Here is a 19,839-nt window from a genome sequence, read left to right on the forward strand (position 1 = left end):
ATCAAGCATTAAAAACCTGCTTTCATATCTGACAAAGTCCACCAAACGATCCTTGAGTTATGCCTCAGTATTAGGCCAGCTTATTGCAATAGCTTATTTGCTGGGGTGGTATTGCATCTGCTGGAGAATACAAGCATTAGCCATAAGCCCTACATGTGTGTCAAATGTTATACTTCTTCCATCGCAGATAATAAAAAAGGCAGCCAGCCAACATACCAGCTAAAACACTTGATATTACACAGACATGCGTACTGGGACACAGGTGTAGTTAATTTTATAAAGCAAGCGCTCCTTACGGTCACCAGGCACCATTAATCTTAATACACTGTTATTGTGAACAAAAAGTGAGGTTATGTTTTGTGTTGCGCTGATATCAGATGATTATAGAAATGTTTGCACTTCTTTTTAAAACCACTATCGTTATTTATTTGCTGATTATGCCTGGCTGAAATGTCAGTGAAATACAAACAAACAAACAAACAAACAAACAAACAAACAGCAATGTACTGGCGCATCCTGTTAAACAAAAATATCATAGAAGTTCAAGTAAAGGGTTTGGATGAGCATAAGTTTTTATAATGCTGGCCTAACGTTTGAAAAATATCCATTAAAAGTGCTTTGGCAATAATTCAAATCTTTCATTTTCACCACACTCGCAGGAGAGTGAAAAATAATGACTGTGTTGGGCTGGGTTTCACTAGGCACTAAAAATGAAGGACTAAAATCGTTTACTCTTGTTTACTACAGTTTATATACGTAATAGATTGTTTAAATTGTGTAAGAGGTGCTGTATTGTAATCTAGTGTCTGTGGAGGCCATTTGAGTACAGTGGACTCTTTCTCGTGTTCAAGAAACCAGTTTGGGAAGATTTGAGCTTTGTAACATGACGTTATCGAGCTGGAAGCAGCCATGGGAAGAATGCACTGTGGTGTGGTCTACAAGTGTGCCAAGAAAAATATCCACCACACCATTACACCACCACCATCCCAAACTGATGATAAAAGGCAGGATGGATCTGTGGTTTCCCGTTGTTTCTGACCCTATCTGATTGTCACAACAGAAACTGAGACTCATCAGTCCAGGCAACAGCAGATTGTTGATGCCTGGTCTGCAACAATCTGCTGTTGTCTAATACCTGTGATCCTATGCAGATATACCCTCCACTTCCTGTTCTTAGCTGACAGCAGTCTGGTCTTCCGCTGCTGTAGCCCATCTGCTGTGTAGTGGGTGGTACATTCAGAGATGCTCTTCCGCATACCTTGGTTGTAACGAATGGTTATTTGAGTTACTGTTGGAATCCTGTCAGCTCAAAGCTCCTCTGACATCAACAAGAAATCTCCACCAAGAAAACTTACTAACTGCATATTTTCTCTTTTTCAGACCATTCTCTGTGAAGGAATGGTTGTGCAGGAAAATCCCAGTAGCACAGCAGCTTCTGGTTTTTAATATCCATTATTTGCACACTGAACTAGGAGAACATGTTTTAAAAGCAAGAACTACATTAACTTTGACACATTATCTGGTACCTAACAAAAGATGAAAGGTTCTCCTTAAAAAAAGCCAATTCCAATCACCAATTTGAGTCTTACAATTTCTAGTGCATTAAGTGATTCTGGCCAGTTTTTACCTTCAAAGATCCAGACAGTATGGTTGAAAGAAAAAGACTATTAAAAATAGGTACCACTGTTCACAGGAGTTAGTATCAAATACAAAACCCCAATTTCCCAAAACCTGTGACAAAATGAGGAACAAAAAATTATGTTATTGCTTCATTTTAGCGATTAGCGAAACATATAAAGTGGCCCACCATGAACACAAGGACAGGATCCTAAAGTTTTAAATGTACAGAGTACAAAAACTACTTAACTGACAGCAGATGAAAACTCTGAGCTAAAATACTGATTATTTTCTGTGTCCTGTTTCTCCCATGTTTCCCAGCTCTTAATAAAACATTCTGTGCACCCACATGTCCAAGCTGTAGCAGCTGCATGGTGCTTGTGCAGTGCAACGCGGTCTCTTCTCAGGTCATCATGAAAGGAAACATACAGAGCACAATGGAGCACATTTTCACGCTCAAAGGTCTTTACAGAATTTTCTGTGACAGAGAGAACAAAAGCTCTCCGGGGATCCCAGAGGCTTTCTTCTGTCCCCTCCCAAAATCACCAGTGCGCCTATTTGCTGGGAGTCTCAGCCGGTACAAGGAAGCAATATAGGAAGTCGCCCCGCTGCTGCTGAGTCCTCCGGCCTCCAGGGGATAGCGAGAAGTGAGAAGCAGATGTTAATCAGCATGTGGGAGCAACAGGAATGCCCAGGCATCATGAAAGACTGCTTTAGATTTAGTCTGAAGAGCCTTTGAGTGGGAAGAAATCTTATTCTAAAAGGTCCTATGGGGAGACAGAAACAGTATAACAGTGTTTTTAGATAATCACAGCGTTTTAGGTAAAACTAATAAATATAAGGGGCCCTTTACACAACATCTACCTGATCCGAGTCCTCATTGTACTGTGCTTTTCCTGTCTCCATGTAGTGGGGGTCCACATCATCCACTCCTTCTATTTTGTTAGCTTCAGCATGTTCCCTCATAACAGAGTAACGGTGCACGAGGAACCTGATGAGGACAAAAGTCCATATTAGGAAGAAACCGAAGAGATGTGAGTGCATCATTTATTACTGCGGCTGCAAAGGGTGAAAAAAGAAAAGAAAGTAACCCACCGTCCTCCACAGACATATTTCTTAACCAGCCAAACACCTGCGACAGCGCTTGTCAGGAGGATCGCTATGACGACCATCACTATGAGAGCAGTATTCGTTGAACTGTTTTCAATCTGTTCAAGAGACGGGAAAAGTTTAAATATGCAACGCAGTGCACTAGGTTCCTCGGCCTACAGTTTATACGTTATTTGGGCTTCCGAAGTGTCTTTTAAAAAGTAAACAAAAACAAACTTTTTAGTAAGGAAAAGGTAAAGGATCAAAACAAAAAAGGAAAATACACACATCCGTTTTATAGATTTAAAACATTCACAAAGCATGAAACTCAATTAGATCTGTAGAACAATGATGAGCAATAATGCTCCTTAAATTCATTCAAAAAGCAAACACAAATGATTTTGCCCACTGCACCGCCTCATTTTCTGTTACACTGGCTTGACGACATCTTGCTTTGGAAATGACAACAACACTGGAGTCTGAAATCACTGAGTAAGTCATTTTACAATGCCATCATGCTGTTTGCAAAAAATGATTCTGTGACACCACAAGACTTAACTTTTTTTCCCCTGTGCTGTTTTTCCCCTTCTTTCCTTTTCAGTTAGTTAACAAGCCTGCGGTTTAATGCCATTCATTCGATAAGAGTCACCAAAAGAAAGCATGAAAAAGTGACTCTTGTAGGTCAAACTGGCAGAGGAATCACTTTAGAACGCTTACATGTACTAATAAAAGATTAGACAGACTTTTGGGGGAAGTGGTAAAGTTTATGGCTGTTACGTCTCATCAAAAAATGTTCTGCTCTTCATCAGTCTGTATCTCCATTTACCTCTAAACTCTAAATATGTGTGTTTCAATAGTGAAGAGAAACATCAATTTACACTTTCTGTTAACAGATGTTAAAATTTTCACATTTTTACTACATTTGATCAAAAGCTCGACTCAAGCTGCTACGTGATTAGCCATTTCACACCTCCAGTGCTGACCATGCTGAAGATCAGACCCTTCCTTAACTTTCATTTTGTCCCAATAAGTCTATATACTAACGTGCACAGCCTGCATTTCAGAATAAGCAGAACTCACTAGGGAATAAGGAATAAGAGCGTTGCTGGTGCACATCTTCCTCAAGTCCGTCTCTTTCCTAACTGGTTGGAAACCTCCCTCGCACTGGCTGCTGGGAATCTTCCGGTAGCTTGAAAAGGAGGGACAGATATATGTAAGGCGAGACAAAATTCAAAGAAAAGGACATCAGTTACAGCAGAACAACTCAAAATATTATTCCTGACAACAGTGGAGGGAGATTAACAAACACAAAAAAAGTGGGAAAAAGAATGGCCATTTAGAAAATCCTGTCTTGAAGCATGGACACCAACAGTTCCTGAAGTGTCTGTTTGTAAATGGACCTGCTTTTGCACAAGAACTTTGTTACAATTCTGGAAGAACGAGGTCTGGATTTTTTTTCCCAGCTGTCCTTTCTGACACATTAATAAAAAAACTTCAAAGTGCAAATGACACCTAGTGACGATATCTGAACACAGAAATGAAGAAAATTGCGTTTTCATTCAGTTTTCATGCTGCTTTAAGATATTAGATAGATAGATTGTCCTGTCTAAAAGAACACAACTAATAACTCAGAAAATAATTTAGTTAAATATGTGTTTTCAACAACTCAAATCATCAAATTTTTAGAATATTTTCTGCTTCTCCATCTAAGATTTGCAGGCCCATTGACCCACTTTCATGCCATTTTTCTAGCAGACTGAAATCAGAGACAGTTGGCTATTCTAAAAACTGATGTTTTATGATGTTTTTATTACAACAAGTGTGTTGTACAGCTCTCTCCATGCCTTTTCATCTGATATATCACTTGATATGGTTTCCTGACATTTTTCTCACCAGTTAAGCTTTGACTTTTATTTTAATTTTAAATGTTAAATTATTTAAATTAAATAAGCTCAAGCTCTTATTTCTATCTAGGCTCACAAAAAACATGATATCTTGAAAAGTGGATGCTAGACTGCTCACAGACAGACAGACAAGCAGAACAAAGGGAGTATATAATCGAGAGTGTGTGTTTTTGATTAGTAAATATGGTATATAATTATATTCCTCCCCATTGCTAAAATAAAACACAATACTTTTTAACGTTAAATTCATAATCACAGAAATGAAGAAAATGCTATTTTCTTTTAACTTTCATGCTGGATTGAGCAAAGATCACAAGCTGTACCACAAAAACAAAAATATCAGTACATAGCCGAACCCCCCCAAAAATGATCTGATTGCCTTGGACGTTGCATTTCACACATGCCAGGTGAGTCCAAGAAGAGTTCAGGGGTGTTGTGGATGTGTAAAAATGGTTTGTGCATCTCAGGCACAGGGATAGTATGTGTAATATGCAAAATGTGTATTATAATTATAATGCATAATGTATCTTGGTTAGTAAGAGGTTTTGGTTTTTTTGGGGGGGGGGGGGGGTAAAAATGTCAAATGTCCTCACCCACTGGTCTGCAGCTGTTCAGTGGTCCCATTTAAACAGAACTCCAAAGGACGGTCCTTCAACTCTTCCTGCTCCACACACTCTGAGCTGTTCTCTGGTCGGTAATACCCAAAATCACTGCAACACAAAGCTGTGTCATTTCTACACTAATGCACTGTTGAATGCAAAAAGCTGAAGATTCATTGAACTGTCAAATATGCAAATAAGATAAGATAGATCAAATTTAGACTATATGGACAAAAATATTGGGCCACACTTGTTTATCACTGTATTCCAGTATTTTATTCAGTCCCACTGGTGTAGAAAAGCAAACACCTAGCCATGCAGTCTACATTTACACATTTGTGGAAGAGTGATCTCACTGTATTTGAGAGTGGTACTGTAATAGTCAGTTCATAAAATTTCTTCCCTTCTAGACATTCCACGATCACATGTAAGTGATATTATTGCAAAGTGGAAGCAATTAGGAACCACAGCAAGTCACAGGTACAGTTACAGACTGGATGTTGAGGTGTAAAAGTCACCAGTATTCTACTGACTAAATAACTGCACAGGTCCAAACCTCTTCTGTCATTAACATCAGCACAAAAGCTGTGCGCTGGGAGCTTCATGGCAGCTGATCAGCAGCTACATGCAAGCTTTACATCCCCAGGAGCAATCCAAAGCATTGGATGGAGCACGTTGTCACTGGACTCTGGATCAGTAGAAACATGTTCAGTGAAGATAAATCTAAATGCTTCAGCTTACCAAGATATTTTTGAAAATTCTCTCCTTACAGCTTTGTGGGAACAGTTATGGAAAACCCCCTTCTTTCCAGAATGACTGCGCGCCTGTGCACAAAGCAAGGTTCATAAAGACATGGCTGGATGAGTTTGGTGTGGAAGAATTTGACTGGTCCAGACAGAGCCCTGACCTCAAACCCATTGAACACCACCTTTGGGTTGAACTAGAAAAGAGATTAAAAGCCAGGTCCTCTTTACCAACATCTGAGCTTATAAATGCCATTCTGGATGAATGGGCAAAAATTCCCACACACATTCCAAAAATGCTGTAGAAAGCCTTCCCAGAAGAGTGGAAGCTGTTATAGCTATAGTCCAACTTCATATTAATGCCTTTGGAATTAGAAATGGATGTCATAAAGGTTCCTGTGGGTTTGATGTGTACGTGTTCCAATACTTTTGTCCACATAGTGTATTTTGAACTAGTAGAGAGACTGAATAGCAGAATAAATAATGTGTTGAAGGAAAAAGTCATGCATAAAGAGCATTTCTACAAATATAATGTATACCCCACAATCTTCTTATGTAAAAATCAAAATCCAGTTTCAAGAATACCATAATAAAGTCACAAGTTCATCTATTACACCAATCACTTGCACAAAAGGAGATGAAGTGAACAAGGAGATACCAGTGATAATCATCCAGTGTACATGGACAGGGGGACAGCCTCTTGGTGACTGCATAGTCCCTCCCGTTCCAGCAAACAGAGCCTTTCCTCAGGCGTAAGAAGGTCTCTTTATAGCCCAGCAAACAGCCATCATTAGAACCAGTGGTGTCTGAAGAGTGAGCCAGCCACTGCACGTAGTCTCCTTCTGTGCCTGCAAAAGCAAACACGCACATTATCATAGTGAAAACACACTTGCTGTAATGCTGCACAAACATCGCCATCCTCTGTGCCTTACTCACAGTCTCTGGTGAGGAGCTTCCTGAAGTCTATAGTGATCACCACCCATTTACTGAAGTCCTTCCTGTAGCCCCACAGGCTGACGTTCATGGAGCGAGAGCCAGGCTCACTGTCCATGCCACTGAAGTGAAGTGGGTCATTGGTGAAGTTATATGTATGCCAGCACTGTCCTTCATCTGTGGAAAACCTGACGGGTGGTTAAAAAAAACATTAGCTGCAAAAGTGACGCACACAAACACTTACATATATGTCACAAAATGCTAGACAGTGTTTAACAGTTGTTCGCACTTTATCTGGCTGACAGGTAAGTTAGTGTGCTCCACAGCCACCAGCAGGCCTCCTGAGTCCAGTATAGCATAATGATGGGGTCCCTTGAGGGCCAACATCCATGAGTAGCCCCCATCATCAGACACATACACATCAGGGAAAAGAACTGAATCTGCATCTTCAACACTGCCTGGAGAAAAGGGAGGGAGACTATCAAGAAACATTCAGTAAAACTGATTGCACTGAAAGAATTTGGTGGCTTGGTGTGTCTTACCGTGGGCCAGAATGAGGCCCACTGCACTGGGCTGTGAGAGAGGAAGCATGGGGACGTTCATCTTCATGGTGGTGCTGTAGGAGGCGTGGATGTGTAGCCTGCACTGTAAAGACACAGTGATGAAAACAATGTTTACACACTGGCTCGTACTGAGAAATTAAATCCGTTTGAAAGAGTTCATTTTGGGGCATTACAAGAGGTCACATGCGACCACATCCTAATAAAAATATACTCCAATACTTGTGTCTGTGTGTCTCACTCTGTTAGGTCTGTTGGTAGAGGTGTCAGTGTTACAGTGGCTGTTCTCTGGTCTGCGCAGCCTCTGCCACTTTGCTCCTTGGTCATAGGTGATTACAGTCTCCACTGTGCCATCTGCAAAACAAACATGATGGATTCAAAATTCACTTAAATTCCTAGCAGAAGATAATTTTCACATTTTCTACATTTAACTAGTGTGTTAACTGACCGTCTGCGAGCACACTGGTCATGTAGACGCCCCTGAGTGAATGGATGACAGTGAAGTCAGTGTCACTTCCTGTGGTTGTGTAGAGGTGGCGCTCCAGAGACTTGGAGAACACAGTTCCTCTGTCATCTGACACATAGATGGTTCCAACACCAGAGTCTGCCCCGCACAGAACACACGTCTGGATTATACACTTGGATATGTTAACTGATAGCAGAAGAGAAATCATCATCAGCACCAGTTCTTACCACCGGGGTCATCCACGTGCATGAAGATCACGTCCTGATTGGCTGCCAGGATGGAATAAAACTGCTCGTGGGTGACTGTAGGAAGCTGAGCCATGTTCCACGTCTCGCCGCCATCTACTGAGACGTGGATCATACGCTCTGTACTCTGTCACACACACATTCACAGACACAATTACTGCACAGAAGGTGTATTTATGCTACTTTTAGTGGGAATCATTACACCAAAATCCAGGCACCTGTATGACACTGTTGGTTATACAGTATATGCTCATCGCCTACACCCCGTATTATTAAAGACACCCAGTCTGTCTCTTTTATTTGCCTTTACACCAGACATTAAAACATTAAATTCTACATGAAATATGTGAGTTCAAGGAGTGTGAGTAAATTCCTCTGCATGCATGGCTTATACTGTATTCCCAGTCAAGCAAAGCATCGTTGGAAATACGTTTATAAAACTGTGCTTTTATCTTGAAAGCTAAGCCAGGAGGAAGATGTAGACGGCCTTTCAACTTTGTGTGAGCAGATCATCATCTTAAGAATGTGGGCCAGGCCAACTCCAGATACAGTCACACTAAACAAACTGCATTCCAGTCACAATCCAAGCATTTACACTACAAGCATGCGATTTTGAGTAGAGACAAGCTATAAATAATATTTATAAGACAACTAATAATAATATATAGCAAGTAAAATCAAATATTTTAATATCCATGCAGGAAAAAGATCGTTTTAAAAGACAATAAAGTCATAATGTAAAGTGCATTATAAATAAAGATGCTATGCTATGCTATAAAATTAAAGAGCAGATGACTCTTTGCCAGACAGATGTATTGTATAACAAATAGTTATTGCATGAGGTATGAAAGATTTCCTGTATCTGTGTTTAGTTACCCAGATAGGATATCCAGATACAGACTGAACATTAATGCCAGATGTCACAAACTATTTGAACGCTTTAAGTGAGAAGATGTATTTTTGTTTTGCAAACTGAGTAAAGAAAGCATAGAAAGAAGAAGAAGAAGAAGAAGAAGAAGAAGAAAATGGGTGTACAAATAAACAACTACACCCAATGCCACTAAATACACAGACTGCAAAAATGCAATGTCTGTTCACAAAACAAACACACTCAGCTCTTAAAGAATAAAGGTACAAAGGTGCGCGCACACACACAGACGTACCGTGCCAGTCATGATGGAGGCGAAAACAAATCTTCCTCCAAGTACAAATGAGTAAACTCTCGTTGCAATGGTGTGGAAACTTTTACCGTAGTCGAATGTCTTTCGTAGATGTAACATGCCTTTGTCATCTGACAGAAAAAAAAAGGTGAAGTTAGTGAAGTTAGTTATCATTGAACGTGTTAATATAGCGCTTTACCCACATAAAGTGGGGATACATATCTCTGCTGCTTTAATAAGTCTGTTAAAGGAATGGATTGAGTTGCACATAGATGGAATTTCTTGATTGGAAATAAATCATGAAATAAATACTGAAATACAAGAAACTTTTTATACTGTGTGGATCTATTCGTGTGTAAGAATCCATTTGGTTTAGACTGCCAAGTTGAAAGTAACTCATGACTGTCAACAACAAGGCACAACTTTTAAGGAACGATAAACCTGGGTCCGCGTTCGGATACGACACATTCAGGTGGTGTGGATTCATAAAAGGAGTGCATGTCTGAAAGGGCTTCTGTGGAGGGATGGTGTTATCTTCACTTACTGCATGATCCGTTGTTGTTTGTGGTAAAGTAGATGCTATTCTTTGGACCCCTGTGTGTGAGAAAAACAAACCATAATCGGGTAGAATCAGACGGCGGAGGGAAAGATCTAATTGCGCTAACATTGTTTAACATCTGTAAATCAAATGTAGATCCACTTTTGGAACTTATATAAATTGCAGATTATGGTTGTGAGCAAGGCAGACATCAACCCTGGTTACCTTGGTTACCCCCCCCACACACACACAGACACCCCCCACAAGTTCTGTCGGGTTTTGTTCGCTGCCAAACAAGATGAAGGTTTTCACACTGCACAGATTCTGGTTCAAGGACTGCGGGCTGAATAAGAATGCCACTGCTGACTCATGATTCAGTCTGACAGCAACCTCAGCTCCCTGGCTCTGCAGTCAATTTAGGTTGAGGCCTAAATGACAGCTGTGGTCGCACAGAGCTATCACAATCTTCCCACAATGCAGCGCTAACAACCGCAGGCTGACACCGCAACCTCATGTGAACTCTGGTGTTCAAATAAAACCAGAGTCAGGATGGGGGATACAGACTGTGGTGAGGAAAGCAGCTGGAAAAACAACAATGGACAAAGAACACACACACTCCTATTTTTACCAAAAGCAAAGACGTACATGTTGACTGTTTGTAAACCCACACGGACAAATGTGCCTGTCAGTGATGGAAACTTGTGTTTTATGAGAAACATTTATTTTATGTGTAAGCACCAGTGGCCTTTAACCTGGGCCCGAAATTCACTCTTGGCTCAGAAACAGAGAGCAGGAATCCTGTCTAAAGGAAGCGCGCACTGCTTTATGTTTATATGTCACTTTCATTAAAGTTGAGGGAAAGTCTCTAAGAAAAAAAAAGGCCAAAGGTAAGGTTCACACCCCTCACCTGTCCTGATTGTCTCCCCTGTCCTTAATTATACTTTAACATCAATCTGATGGGGAGGTCAGTTCTTACCATCTGACCAAACACACACTGTCGTGGATCTTCCTCCAGGTGGCACCAAAGTCCTCAGACAACCACAGGTCCATCTTAAAAGAAAAAAGCTTTGTCAGTAAAAAGGGAGTACATGTTTATTTTTAGTATTTACCCATTCCTAATTGAGAAATTAGGAAATGGTTCACTTCAGGAGAAGAGAGCTTTTCTTTTATTGAAACTCCAAATCCCTGACTATATACCATGATACTGAGTGTCAGAAGTTTGTTGCAGTCCCCGGGGTTGTACAGGATCTGAATGAGGGGCTCAAATGGCAGGTCGGTGGAAACAAAGGTCAGTCCAAAGTCCTGCGAGCGAAACAGCCGAAAACCCCCGACGTCGGACACATCACCGCTCAGGATCACCTGATGCCAAACAAAAGAGCCAGAGTTAAATCAATCGGTCACGTAGCTGATGAGAGAGAAAACACATTTAAATCAAACCAAAGCACTGAACATTATTCAGGTGGGGATTCGTTGCTTTTCTTCATTTTATGTCAGTGGATTATCAGATCAAATAAACATTTTGGAGATGCCACCTGTGAATCAGAGGATTACAACTGACATTTATTTACTGTTTTCTTTAGATGTAAACAACAGAAGAACTGAGGAAATTGTGCTGTTTTACTGAAAACACAAGTAGATGAGAAATGATCCACAACTGCAAAAACCTTTGAGGATACTTCATCGTATTGCACTGCATGTACTGACTCTTTTAAAGAATCACTCACCTTCCCTGAGTGGTCTGGACTGATAGCGATGCCGAACTCTGTCTGGATGAAGGTGTGGTTAATCAGATGAGTCACGTCTTTGAACGTCTTCCCATAGTCTTCACTGACACACAGACAAGGTTGCAGTTAGACCCTCAGACCACTGTAATTAGTAAAAGTTTAATAAAGCCACTAAACCAAACCAGCAGCGAGGCACTTCTCACCTCCTGTAAAGGTTAGACTGGCCGAAGCGGATCATGAACAAAGGCACCTGAAAGGTTGTCAACACCAGCAGCACCTGGGGTGAGAGATGAATGGAGTTACACAGAAATCAAGCATCATCTTGGAGTTATATATTGTCATACACATGAACTCACCCCTGATCCATTGCCCACCCAGGCTAAAGACAGTGAACCCAATGTCTGCACCTTGAACGTGAACTGAAAGGGAGGGAAAAAAAGAAGACATTTTAGTGAAAATACAGAAAACACTGCTGTTTACTAAAAACTAGACACATGAACGGAGAGGACAGCTTGAATTTTCCATACTGTCCAAAGCAGCTCGGTCATTTGGATGCACTCTGCCTGTGTGACCTACATTCCTGTGTAAATCACAAAGACGAAGCCAGAGAACAACACACTTTGCTAATGTCTCGAACGCAGCAAGAACACTCTCTCAAACACATGACAGACATTAAGGCTGAATGTAGCCAATTTTTCCGGTGTTTACCTTAACAGTCACTTACTAATACATTCCTCAAGCCCCGAAAGACTCAAAGTTCAAAATAAAAGGAACAGGTGTGACATAATATTAGAGGCACGGAGGGAGCAGAACTACTATTTCCCAACTCTGACAGAAAAACAACATTCCTCTTCATTCATCCCGACTGAAGCTCAAGTGTTTGGTCTCTAGCCACAGCCCACAATGTTTGGAGTCTGAGGGAGCAGGTTACTCCCCTCCTCTCTTTAGCTGGAGGGACAAAGATGTTTTCAAGGTGAGTACAGCCCAAAAGCGTCTGTGTCCATAAAGCCACAGAAGATGGTCACGCCTGCCGTATGCCTCCTGCATCCATCTGTTCCTATTTTGATCGTATAACTATTTTACAACCCCGTTTGCAATCCTCTTTTCATCCTATTGGTCAGTTTTTTTAAAAAGTCATATGTGCTGTCCTCCCCAAAACTCACTCTCTAGCTTGAACCTACAGGTTAAATGTCAAGACTTTAAAGATTTTTACGAGATATAAGAAAGCAAAACTATTAGCATATGCTCCACTAGACATGTTTTAATGAGACTACACAGCTACAAGTATTAGCATTCTAAGTATATCGTTAGTTTTTTTAATCACCTTAACACAATTTATGATACTATTAGATAATGCGAATAAGGATTAAATAAGCAGATATGAATATAAATATGTACATATAGAGTACACACACATACTTAAATTTTCCCAGACAACCAAGGCAAAGTTTTCAGAGGACTCTATGAAAAGTACTCCTCCCACTTCCCAGTCTTCGTTATAGTGTTGCTTCAGTTTATTGAGGTTTGAACTGATGCACAGCTCTCTTAAGGACTTTGACTGGACCATTGCAACACCTTGATTCTTTTCTTTTTCAGCCATTTGGTTGTACATTCGCCCCTGTGCCTTGGATAATTGTCCTGTTGCATGACCCAGTTTCGGCCAAGCTGTTGGACAGATGGCCTCACGTTTCACTCTAGAATACTCTGGTATAAAGAGTAGTTCATGGATCATAACATGGAGAGTCTAAATTTACTTGGAAGTCCACTCTTGTGAAGACTGTGGGGTTGCTTTAATACACCCTTGCATGCTCCAGACCAATAAGCTGCAAAAACTTGTGTTTTTATCGAAGTGTTCACACTTGCTGATGATCATCTAATCAAGGGCATTGGATTAGCAGCAGCTGGCTACTGCTACTTACCCTCTTAATTCCTGTGGAAGCAGTAAGGTTGGACTTATCACTGCACTGAGTCATGTTAAAAACTACTGAAGAGGCTACAGGAGCTTATAGCAAAGTAATGCTTTGAGATAAATGCTTGTGAACATGCTAAAAATGCCAGCAATGCCACTAATAACAAGCAGAGTTTTCAAACCATGCAAATACAAGAAGAGCTGAGGCTGATGGGAATGTCATTAGCTGTGCTGGTATCTTGCTCAAAATCAACATAATTGTAGAAACTGAAATGCGGGATGACTACCAATGCTAAAATCAACAAAGTTAATATAATTCATCCTGAGGAGGACATAAATGACTGTACAATCACAGCAGAGCATGAGAATATAAGGTAAGCAGAGGAGTCATATCATAAAATGTAAAATATTATGATCATTTCAAACTAAACAATATGAAATTTAAGTCATGTCTTGTCCTAATACTAAGTCTTTGCAAATGTTTCTGCCAGTTGCTATCACACCTGTGTTAAATTTAAACCAGTGGGACACTTTCCACATCGGTTTCTCTGAAACTCTATATGGACTAAAGCTGACTTGCCCAGCTGCAGTACACACACCTAAACGATCAAACACTGCATTTATATCATAGGTTGTCTTTTTTTGTTTTTTACCTAGTATTTAACCAGGAAGTGAAAACTCCTCAGATTTATAATCTCCTCTATAAGATTATCACGGGCCAAGATAGACATCTAAATGTAGGAATTAACATCATGTATGTAAAAATGAAGATATGCCTGAACCAGTTGAACATGGCCTCACATACCAGACATGACCTCATGCTGTGTCTCATGTTGGATTTAAGGGTCCAGAGCTGCTCTGTAAAGGCTTCTCTAACCTCCCGAATCTGGCATTTAGTTCAGTCATAAACAACAAAACTTCTGGAGTGTACATCACAAATAGACACATACAAACATCTATACAAGCAGACTCAATAACACACAGTCTGTGGGTGGGAGCACAGTAAAGTCCTCTCACAGAAAAGGCAACACAATGAGCTCCTTATTCTCTCTGCTTCAGCAATGTTTACACGCATAAAACTTCAGAAGGAGGTCAAATGCTGAGGCTCTGATCTCACACATGAAGCAGCGTTGCAAGCCTCTGCTGTTCGACTACGATTTGAGTTCCAAGCTGTTTGCTAGATTCTTATTCTCCAGGAATACCAGAAAAGAAGAAAAAATTAATGCTAATTAATTTTTAACTAATACATTTACAAAGTGATTAAAAAAAAATCATGATTATTGCCCATTTTAAGTCTATGAGCGAAATTTTAATCTCTCAAATAATTAGCTGCTTGGGCAGCACATCAAAATCTTTTTGTTTGGTCTTTTTCATGTTTTTCTTTCCAGGCTAGCAGCATGGCTCGTCAGATGGCAATGCCAATCTGTCATCTGTTGGCTCCAACACTAAATGTTAGCATGCTAAAAAAAAAAATGGAAGACCTATCATATCATATTTGATACTTGAGTTTTTGAGACTTCTGCATCACCAGTCTTTGTTTTCCTCACCAAAAAACCTAAACTGCAGAATTAAAAAAAAAAAAAAAAAAAAAATGCTGGATGTGGCAAATAAAATGCAAACTGAAGTTCATATAGTCAAATTAATGGGGTTTTTTTTTCTGTCAAAAGCTTCAAAGAGTCTTTTGTTTTTTCAAAAGAAATTAAAATTTTCTGGCAATTATTTCATCATTTGGGCTTTAAATGGATACGGCAGCCTGATCTATGAAATAGATAGCAGTGGACTAGACTGTTAGATCTTCTGATAATTTATGTATCCATAATAAACTGAATAATGAAAAACTAATCAACTGCCCAAATCCAGCTAAACCTTCACATTTCTGCTGGTAGAAACAAAGGAAGTAAAAACTATAAGATATTGACATATCTGTCTTTAAATAAGGGCTTACTGTATATAGTATATACATAAAGTAGCATCAGTTTCATTGTTACATTAACAACGTAGTTCACTGAATAACGGATTAATGTGAAGACACAGCTGGACTCTGCCACATGTGCTGCAGGCTGTGCAGAGAGGATGGTAAACACGGGAATCAAGCATCTTTGCCTGCACCACCCTCTGTAAGGAAAGTTTTCATATCAATACATATCTGCTATGTTAAATACATATTCAGCATGTTTGATTGATGCTATTAGATGCAGCAGGCTAATTTTTCCACTGAAGTAGTGCAAGTTGATCATGGGTTCTACCAGTGCCTCCTTCATTTATACTTTGTCGTTCTTGTATGTTCCCTGTGTATCAACAAGGCCAGATTTCTTTCTGACACACACCATGTGGTACACCAGCTCTGCTGCTTTCCTTGGTGCTCCAGCAGCTGGCTGCACCCCAGCTACCCTGAGGACAGAGCACTTTTTTCCTGTTTGTTTTGTTCTTTTTGGCCTGAGGGAACGGGAGACAGGATAGAGTCTGAAGAAGGGGGGGAAAAAGAAAAGAAAAACAAAACAAGCTAGTTTGTTAACCTGAGTCAGCTAAATGAACCTCGCACAAACGGGGAAAATACGTTAAGGCTTGGGCTGGCTGACAGAACACATCCTGTGTAGTCTACCAGGTCTACAAAAACCACAAAAAGGAGCACAGAGAGAAGGAGGTCAGCTGTGTCTGATCTGATAATTTACACAGCCATCTGGAAAATAAGGAGCGCATAATACAGATCTAAATCCTTTTTCCCCTCCTGATCTAGCATGCAGCTCTGATAACTCAGACATCAGCCCACAGTGGAGATCAGATGAAGTTTAGCAGAAGAACGTGGGGAATGTTTGTCAGGGAGAAAGGCCCGGAGGAGAAGGGAGGAGCCTGCTCTCTGAAAACACACTGAATTATTTTCACGGTCGATAGAAGACCAGGTGTTTCATTCAGTGAAATGATGTAACACCACCTATTACCTTCACACACACCAAAGTGGTGTATCCATGATTTCAGAGGACAATACACTGGTTTACAATCTACCCCTAACTTTAAAACATGTGGCTGACATTATGGATGTGTTTTTGTCCACATAAGGAAGATAAGTCCCCGCAATGTATAAAGAGATTCAAGACCCCCACAGCATTAGTAATACATGCACAACTAAGACACACACACACAACATGAAAATGATCCTGTGGAGCTTTGTTGTAACTTCTTATGAGTTTGTTGTTATTGTGCTTCTGGTTGGATGCTCAGTTGTTGTTTGTCTGAGAATAAAAAAAAGAAGAAAAAAACTGTACTTCATGCCTACCACCATTCCACTATCTCATGGCGATTCCAAAGAGGTAGTAAAGGTATGCTATCAGCCGGCTCTTCCAAGATCCCTCCAGACACGAGGAACACAGTCAAATGCGTATGACTGTATGCTGTTACATTCTCCATTCACCCAGCACCATTAGTCCATCAGAGCATGAAAACACAGAGTCAGCAAGCACCACACATGTGGAGCGCTGACCTACATTAATCCAGATCAATTAAAAAAGGTTGCAACAGAAAGAACTAGAAAAATAGGAGAACTGGCTGAAACTGGCAGATTACTTAACTAAACCACTTTCACCTTCTCCACGTTTTCTTTGTTTGTTTATTGACTAGTTACAAATAAATATCATACACAATATCAAATATTTTGATATTCAGTAAGTCTTTGGAATCTTTTTAAGGACTGATTGTCCCGTGTGCCAGTAAAAAGTACATCTTAAAGTTTTATACAGGTGCTCGAAGCAAACAAACTGGAGATCCCTGTAAAAACATTTATAAATCAAATAATAATTGATTAAACAATATCAGATTTACTAATAACAGAAAAATTTAATAGTCCTCTATTTTTATTTGTTTTTCTATTAAATAAATCTTTGACATAATCGTATTAGTCTTTTTTTTTTCTTTTTATCCCAAACTGCCCTGAACTCACATACTCAACATTAATTAATGAGCATTTAAGTTAGTTAAACGTATTGAGTTAATTTTATTTGATTGAATGACTATCAAAATTTCTTTCCATCGGTTGATCGACTAATCTACAAACCCCTTCAGTAATTAGAAGCAGTTTAATATGCAAGATTCACATCTTTCCTTGTGTGCATCTGTTAGGAAAATGTTTGGAAATGTTACGAGCAACTCCATCATGTGAGGAATAAGCTCACGTGTAATCCTGTCACTGTGGGTGTGAAGTCACTTACAGTGCTGGTGTCGTTCAGCAGGGCTGACTCTACTCCGGGCAAAGCTGTACATGTCTGTTCATTCAGTCCTGCGCTGCGCTTCGGCAGCTCCTTCCTCTCTGGAATAAGTCGCTCCTCATCACCACCCAATTCCCCCTGCAGCCTCCTCAAATGTGAAAACTTTCCCCCTTCGTACTGATGTTTGCCCAGCGCAGACGAAAACAGCCCGAGCGCCAAAATGCAAGATGCGGAGATCATTATGAACCCAGCGGTGTCCAACTCGAGACTCCTGCGAGAAACTTCACTGTCCCACCACCAGTTGGCCGCACATGCCCCCCTCATCACCCAAAGCATCTTCCACAGCGGCCCATCCACCGCGGCACCGGATTGGTCGGGACCAGAATAACCTGTGATATAATTGGACGGCGTCGATCTTTCTCGACTGAGTGTCACACCTTTTCTGGGGTTGAACTGCCCCCTGGTGGAAGGACCGCGCAAAACTTACTAGCGCTTTTGAGTGTTGTTGAATTATTTTCTCTGAATTTGTTTGGGATTCCAAGAAGCAAATAGAAAAGTAGAACAAATAATCTACAGCACGGCTTCCTTCTCTCTCCCTCTCGCTCTTTTTTTTTTTTTGCACAGCAGCGGTAGTTTCACTTTTTATTGTGAAACAGGTAGTGAAGGTTCTTACATACAGATCCCTCAAAATAAAACTTAAGTTTTTTAATACAAAAAATATATTTTAAATTTGTTTGGTTTCTTTTTTGTATTAGTTGACAAAAAAAAAAATGCATCAACAGTTGAGGAATTACAGCCATTTTATACTTAGACCCTGTTTCTGAGGTTTAAAATTAATTAGCCAAACTAAGATAATTACAATATACAAGGATTGTTTTCAGTGTTTTGAATGAAATCTTTTGCAGTCAGTGACTGTGTAAAGCACAGGTGTCGAACTCCAGGCCTCGAGGGCCAGTGTCCGGCAGGTCTTAGATGTGTCCTTGATCCAACTCAGCTGATTTAAATGTCTAAATGACCTCCTCAACATGTCTTGAAGTTCTCCACAGGCCTGGTAATGAACTAATCATTTGATTCAAGTGTGTTGACCCAGGGTGAGATCTAAAACCTGCAGGACACTGGCCCTCAAGGCCTGGAGTTCGACACCTGTGGTGTAAAGTCTTGAAACCATGGACATCATGTATCATGTATCTTCCTGGTCGAGATGCTCTGCAGGCTTTTACATCAGCCACCTTTCTTTCGCATTATTCTTCGATTCAGTTGTGAAGCACCGTCCAATCAGTTTTTCAACATTTGGAGTATAAGCAGAGTGTATAGGCCTGTATACTTGAGAATCCTGCTGCTTCCATCAGCAGCCACACATACCCAAGCCATAATACTGCCTCCACCATGTTTGTCAGATAATGTAGTATGCCTCAAATAATGACCCGTTTCTGTCCTCCATACTTTTCTCTTTCCATTATTCTGGTAAAGTCATCTGTCCAAAGAATTTTTTCCAGAACTGTGCAGGCTCTTTCTAGAAAAAAGTCTTTTCCAGCCTTCCTGTTTTTATAATCAGCATTTTGAATCTTGTTGTAAACTCCTTCTCCAATCATAAAAACATGATTGCAGATCTTGACAGTGATGCGCCTGTCCTGTCCTTGACTCGTAAAGTTATTTTTCTTAAACAATGGAAATAATTCTATAATTATCCACTTTAGCTGTCTCCTGTGGTCTTTCAATCCTTCTGTTCCTGCTGAACTGATCAGTGGATTCCTTCTTCTAAATCATGAAACAGATTGCCAATTTGGCTGCTCCGAAGGTTTTTTGCTCTCTCTGATCAGTTTATTTTAGATTTTCAGCCTAGTCATGGAATCCCTCACTTATATTAGTAAAAAGTTATGAAACACAAATTCAATACTTTGAATAAATTTAAGACATTACATCTGCATTACTTCTCATCAAATAAGGGAGCAGGCCTAACCTGGTCATGAAAGCACTTGCCAATTGTTTAGTTAATTCTGAGCCTCTGAAAATGGGAGACTGTGTATATAAACAGGCCTTTTTGACAAAGGATGATGCCTTCAATTTAGTTTTTGCTAACATGTGTATGGTATCATGAGCACAAAACTAAACCAGTTACGCTGCGTTTGCAATACGGTTTACTAATACTAATT

The 19,839-nt window shown here is 40.1% G+C and overlaps 1 protein-coding gene across 1 annotated transcript; it reads right to left on the bottom strand.

Moving 5' to 3' along the window:
• Positions 1-1,282: 1,282 nt before the first annotated feature.
• LOC113022678 (sortilin-like) lies at positions 1,283-18,054 on the bottom strand. The gene is made up of 20 exons (XM_026168344.1): positions 17,690-18,054; positions 11,935-11,997; positions 11,782-11,855; positions 11,579-11,681; positions 11,052-11,213; positions 10,831-10,904; positions 9,861-9,910; positions 9,320-9,447; positions 8,139-8,283; positions 7,894-8,049; positions 7,687-7,799; positions 7,428-7,530; positions 7,175-7,343; positions 6,889-7,073; positions 6,611-6,800; positions 5,204-5,320; positions 3,787-3,895; positions 2,713-2,825; positions 2,482-2,608; positions 1,283-2,384 (listed from the first exon to the last, which is right to left on the bottom strand). Exons 1-20 carry the CDS (start codon positions 18,020-18,022, stop codon positions 2,370-2,372), a joined length of 2,529 nt encoding a protein of 842 aa, XP_026024129.1. The 5' UTR covers positions 18,023-18,054; the 3' UTR covers positions 1,283-2,369.
• Positions 18,055-19,839: the final 1,785 nt, after the last annotated feature.

Source organism: Astatotilapia calliptera, chromosome 5 (genome assembly GCF_900246225.1).
Source record: "Astatotilapia calliptera chromosome 5, fAstCal1.2, whole genome shotgun sequence".
Taxonomy (NCBI): Eukaryota; Metazoa; Chordata; class Actinopteri; order Cichliformes; family Cichlidae; genus Astatotilapia; species Astatotilapia calliptera.

Bases quoted from the DNA above. Each gene is read 5' to 3' on its own strand.
- LOC113022678 (XM_026168344.1), bottom strand. From the start codon at position 18,022: ATGCTTTGGGTGATGAGGGGGGCATGTGCGGCCAACTGGTGGTGGGAC. The intron at 11,682-11,781 runs GTGAGAAGTGCC...TCTGTGTGTCAG, and splicing joins CAGTCTAACCTTTACAGGAG to TGAAGACTATGGGAAGACGT. The intron at 10,905-11,051 runs GTATATAGTCAG...TTTTCTTTTAAG, and splicing joins TTCTGACACTCAGTATCATG to ATGGACCTGTGGTTGTCTGA.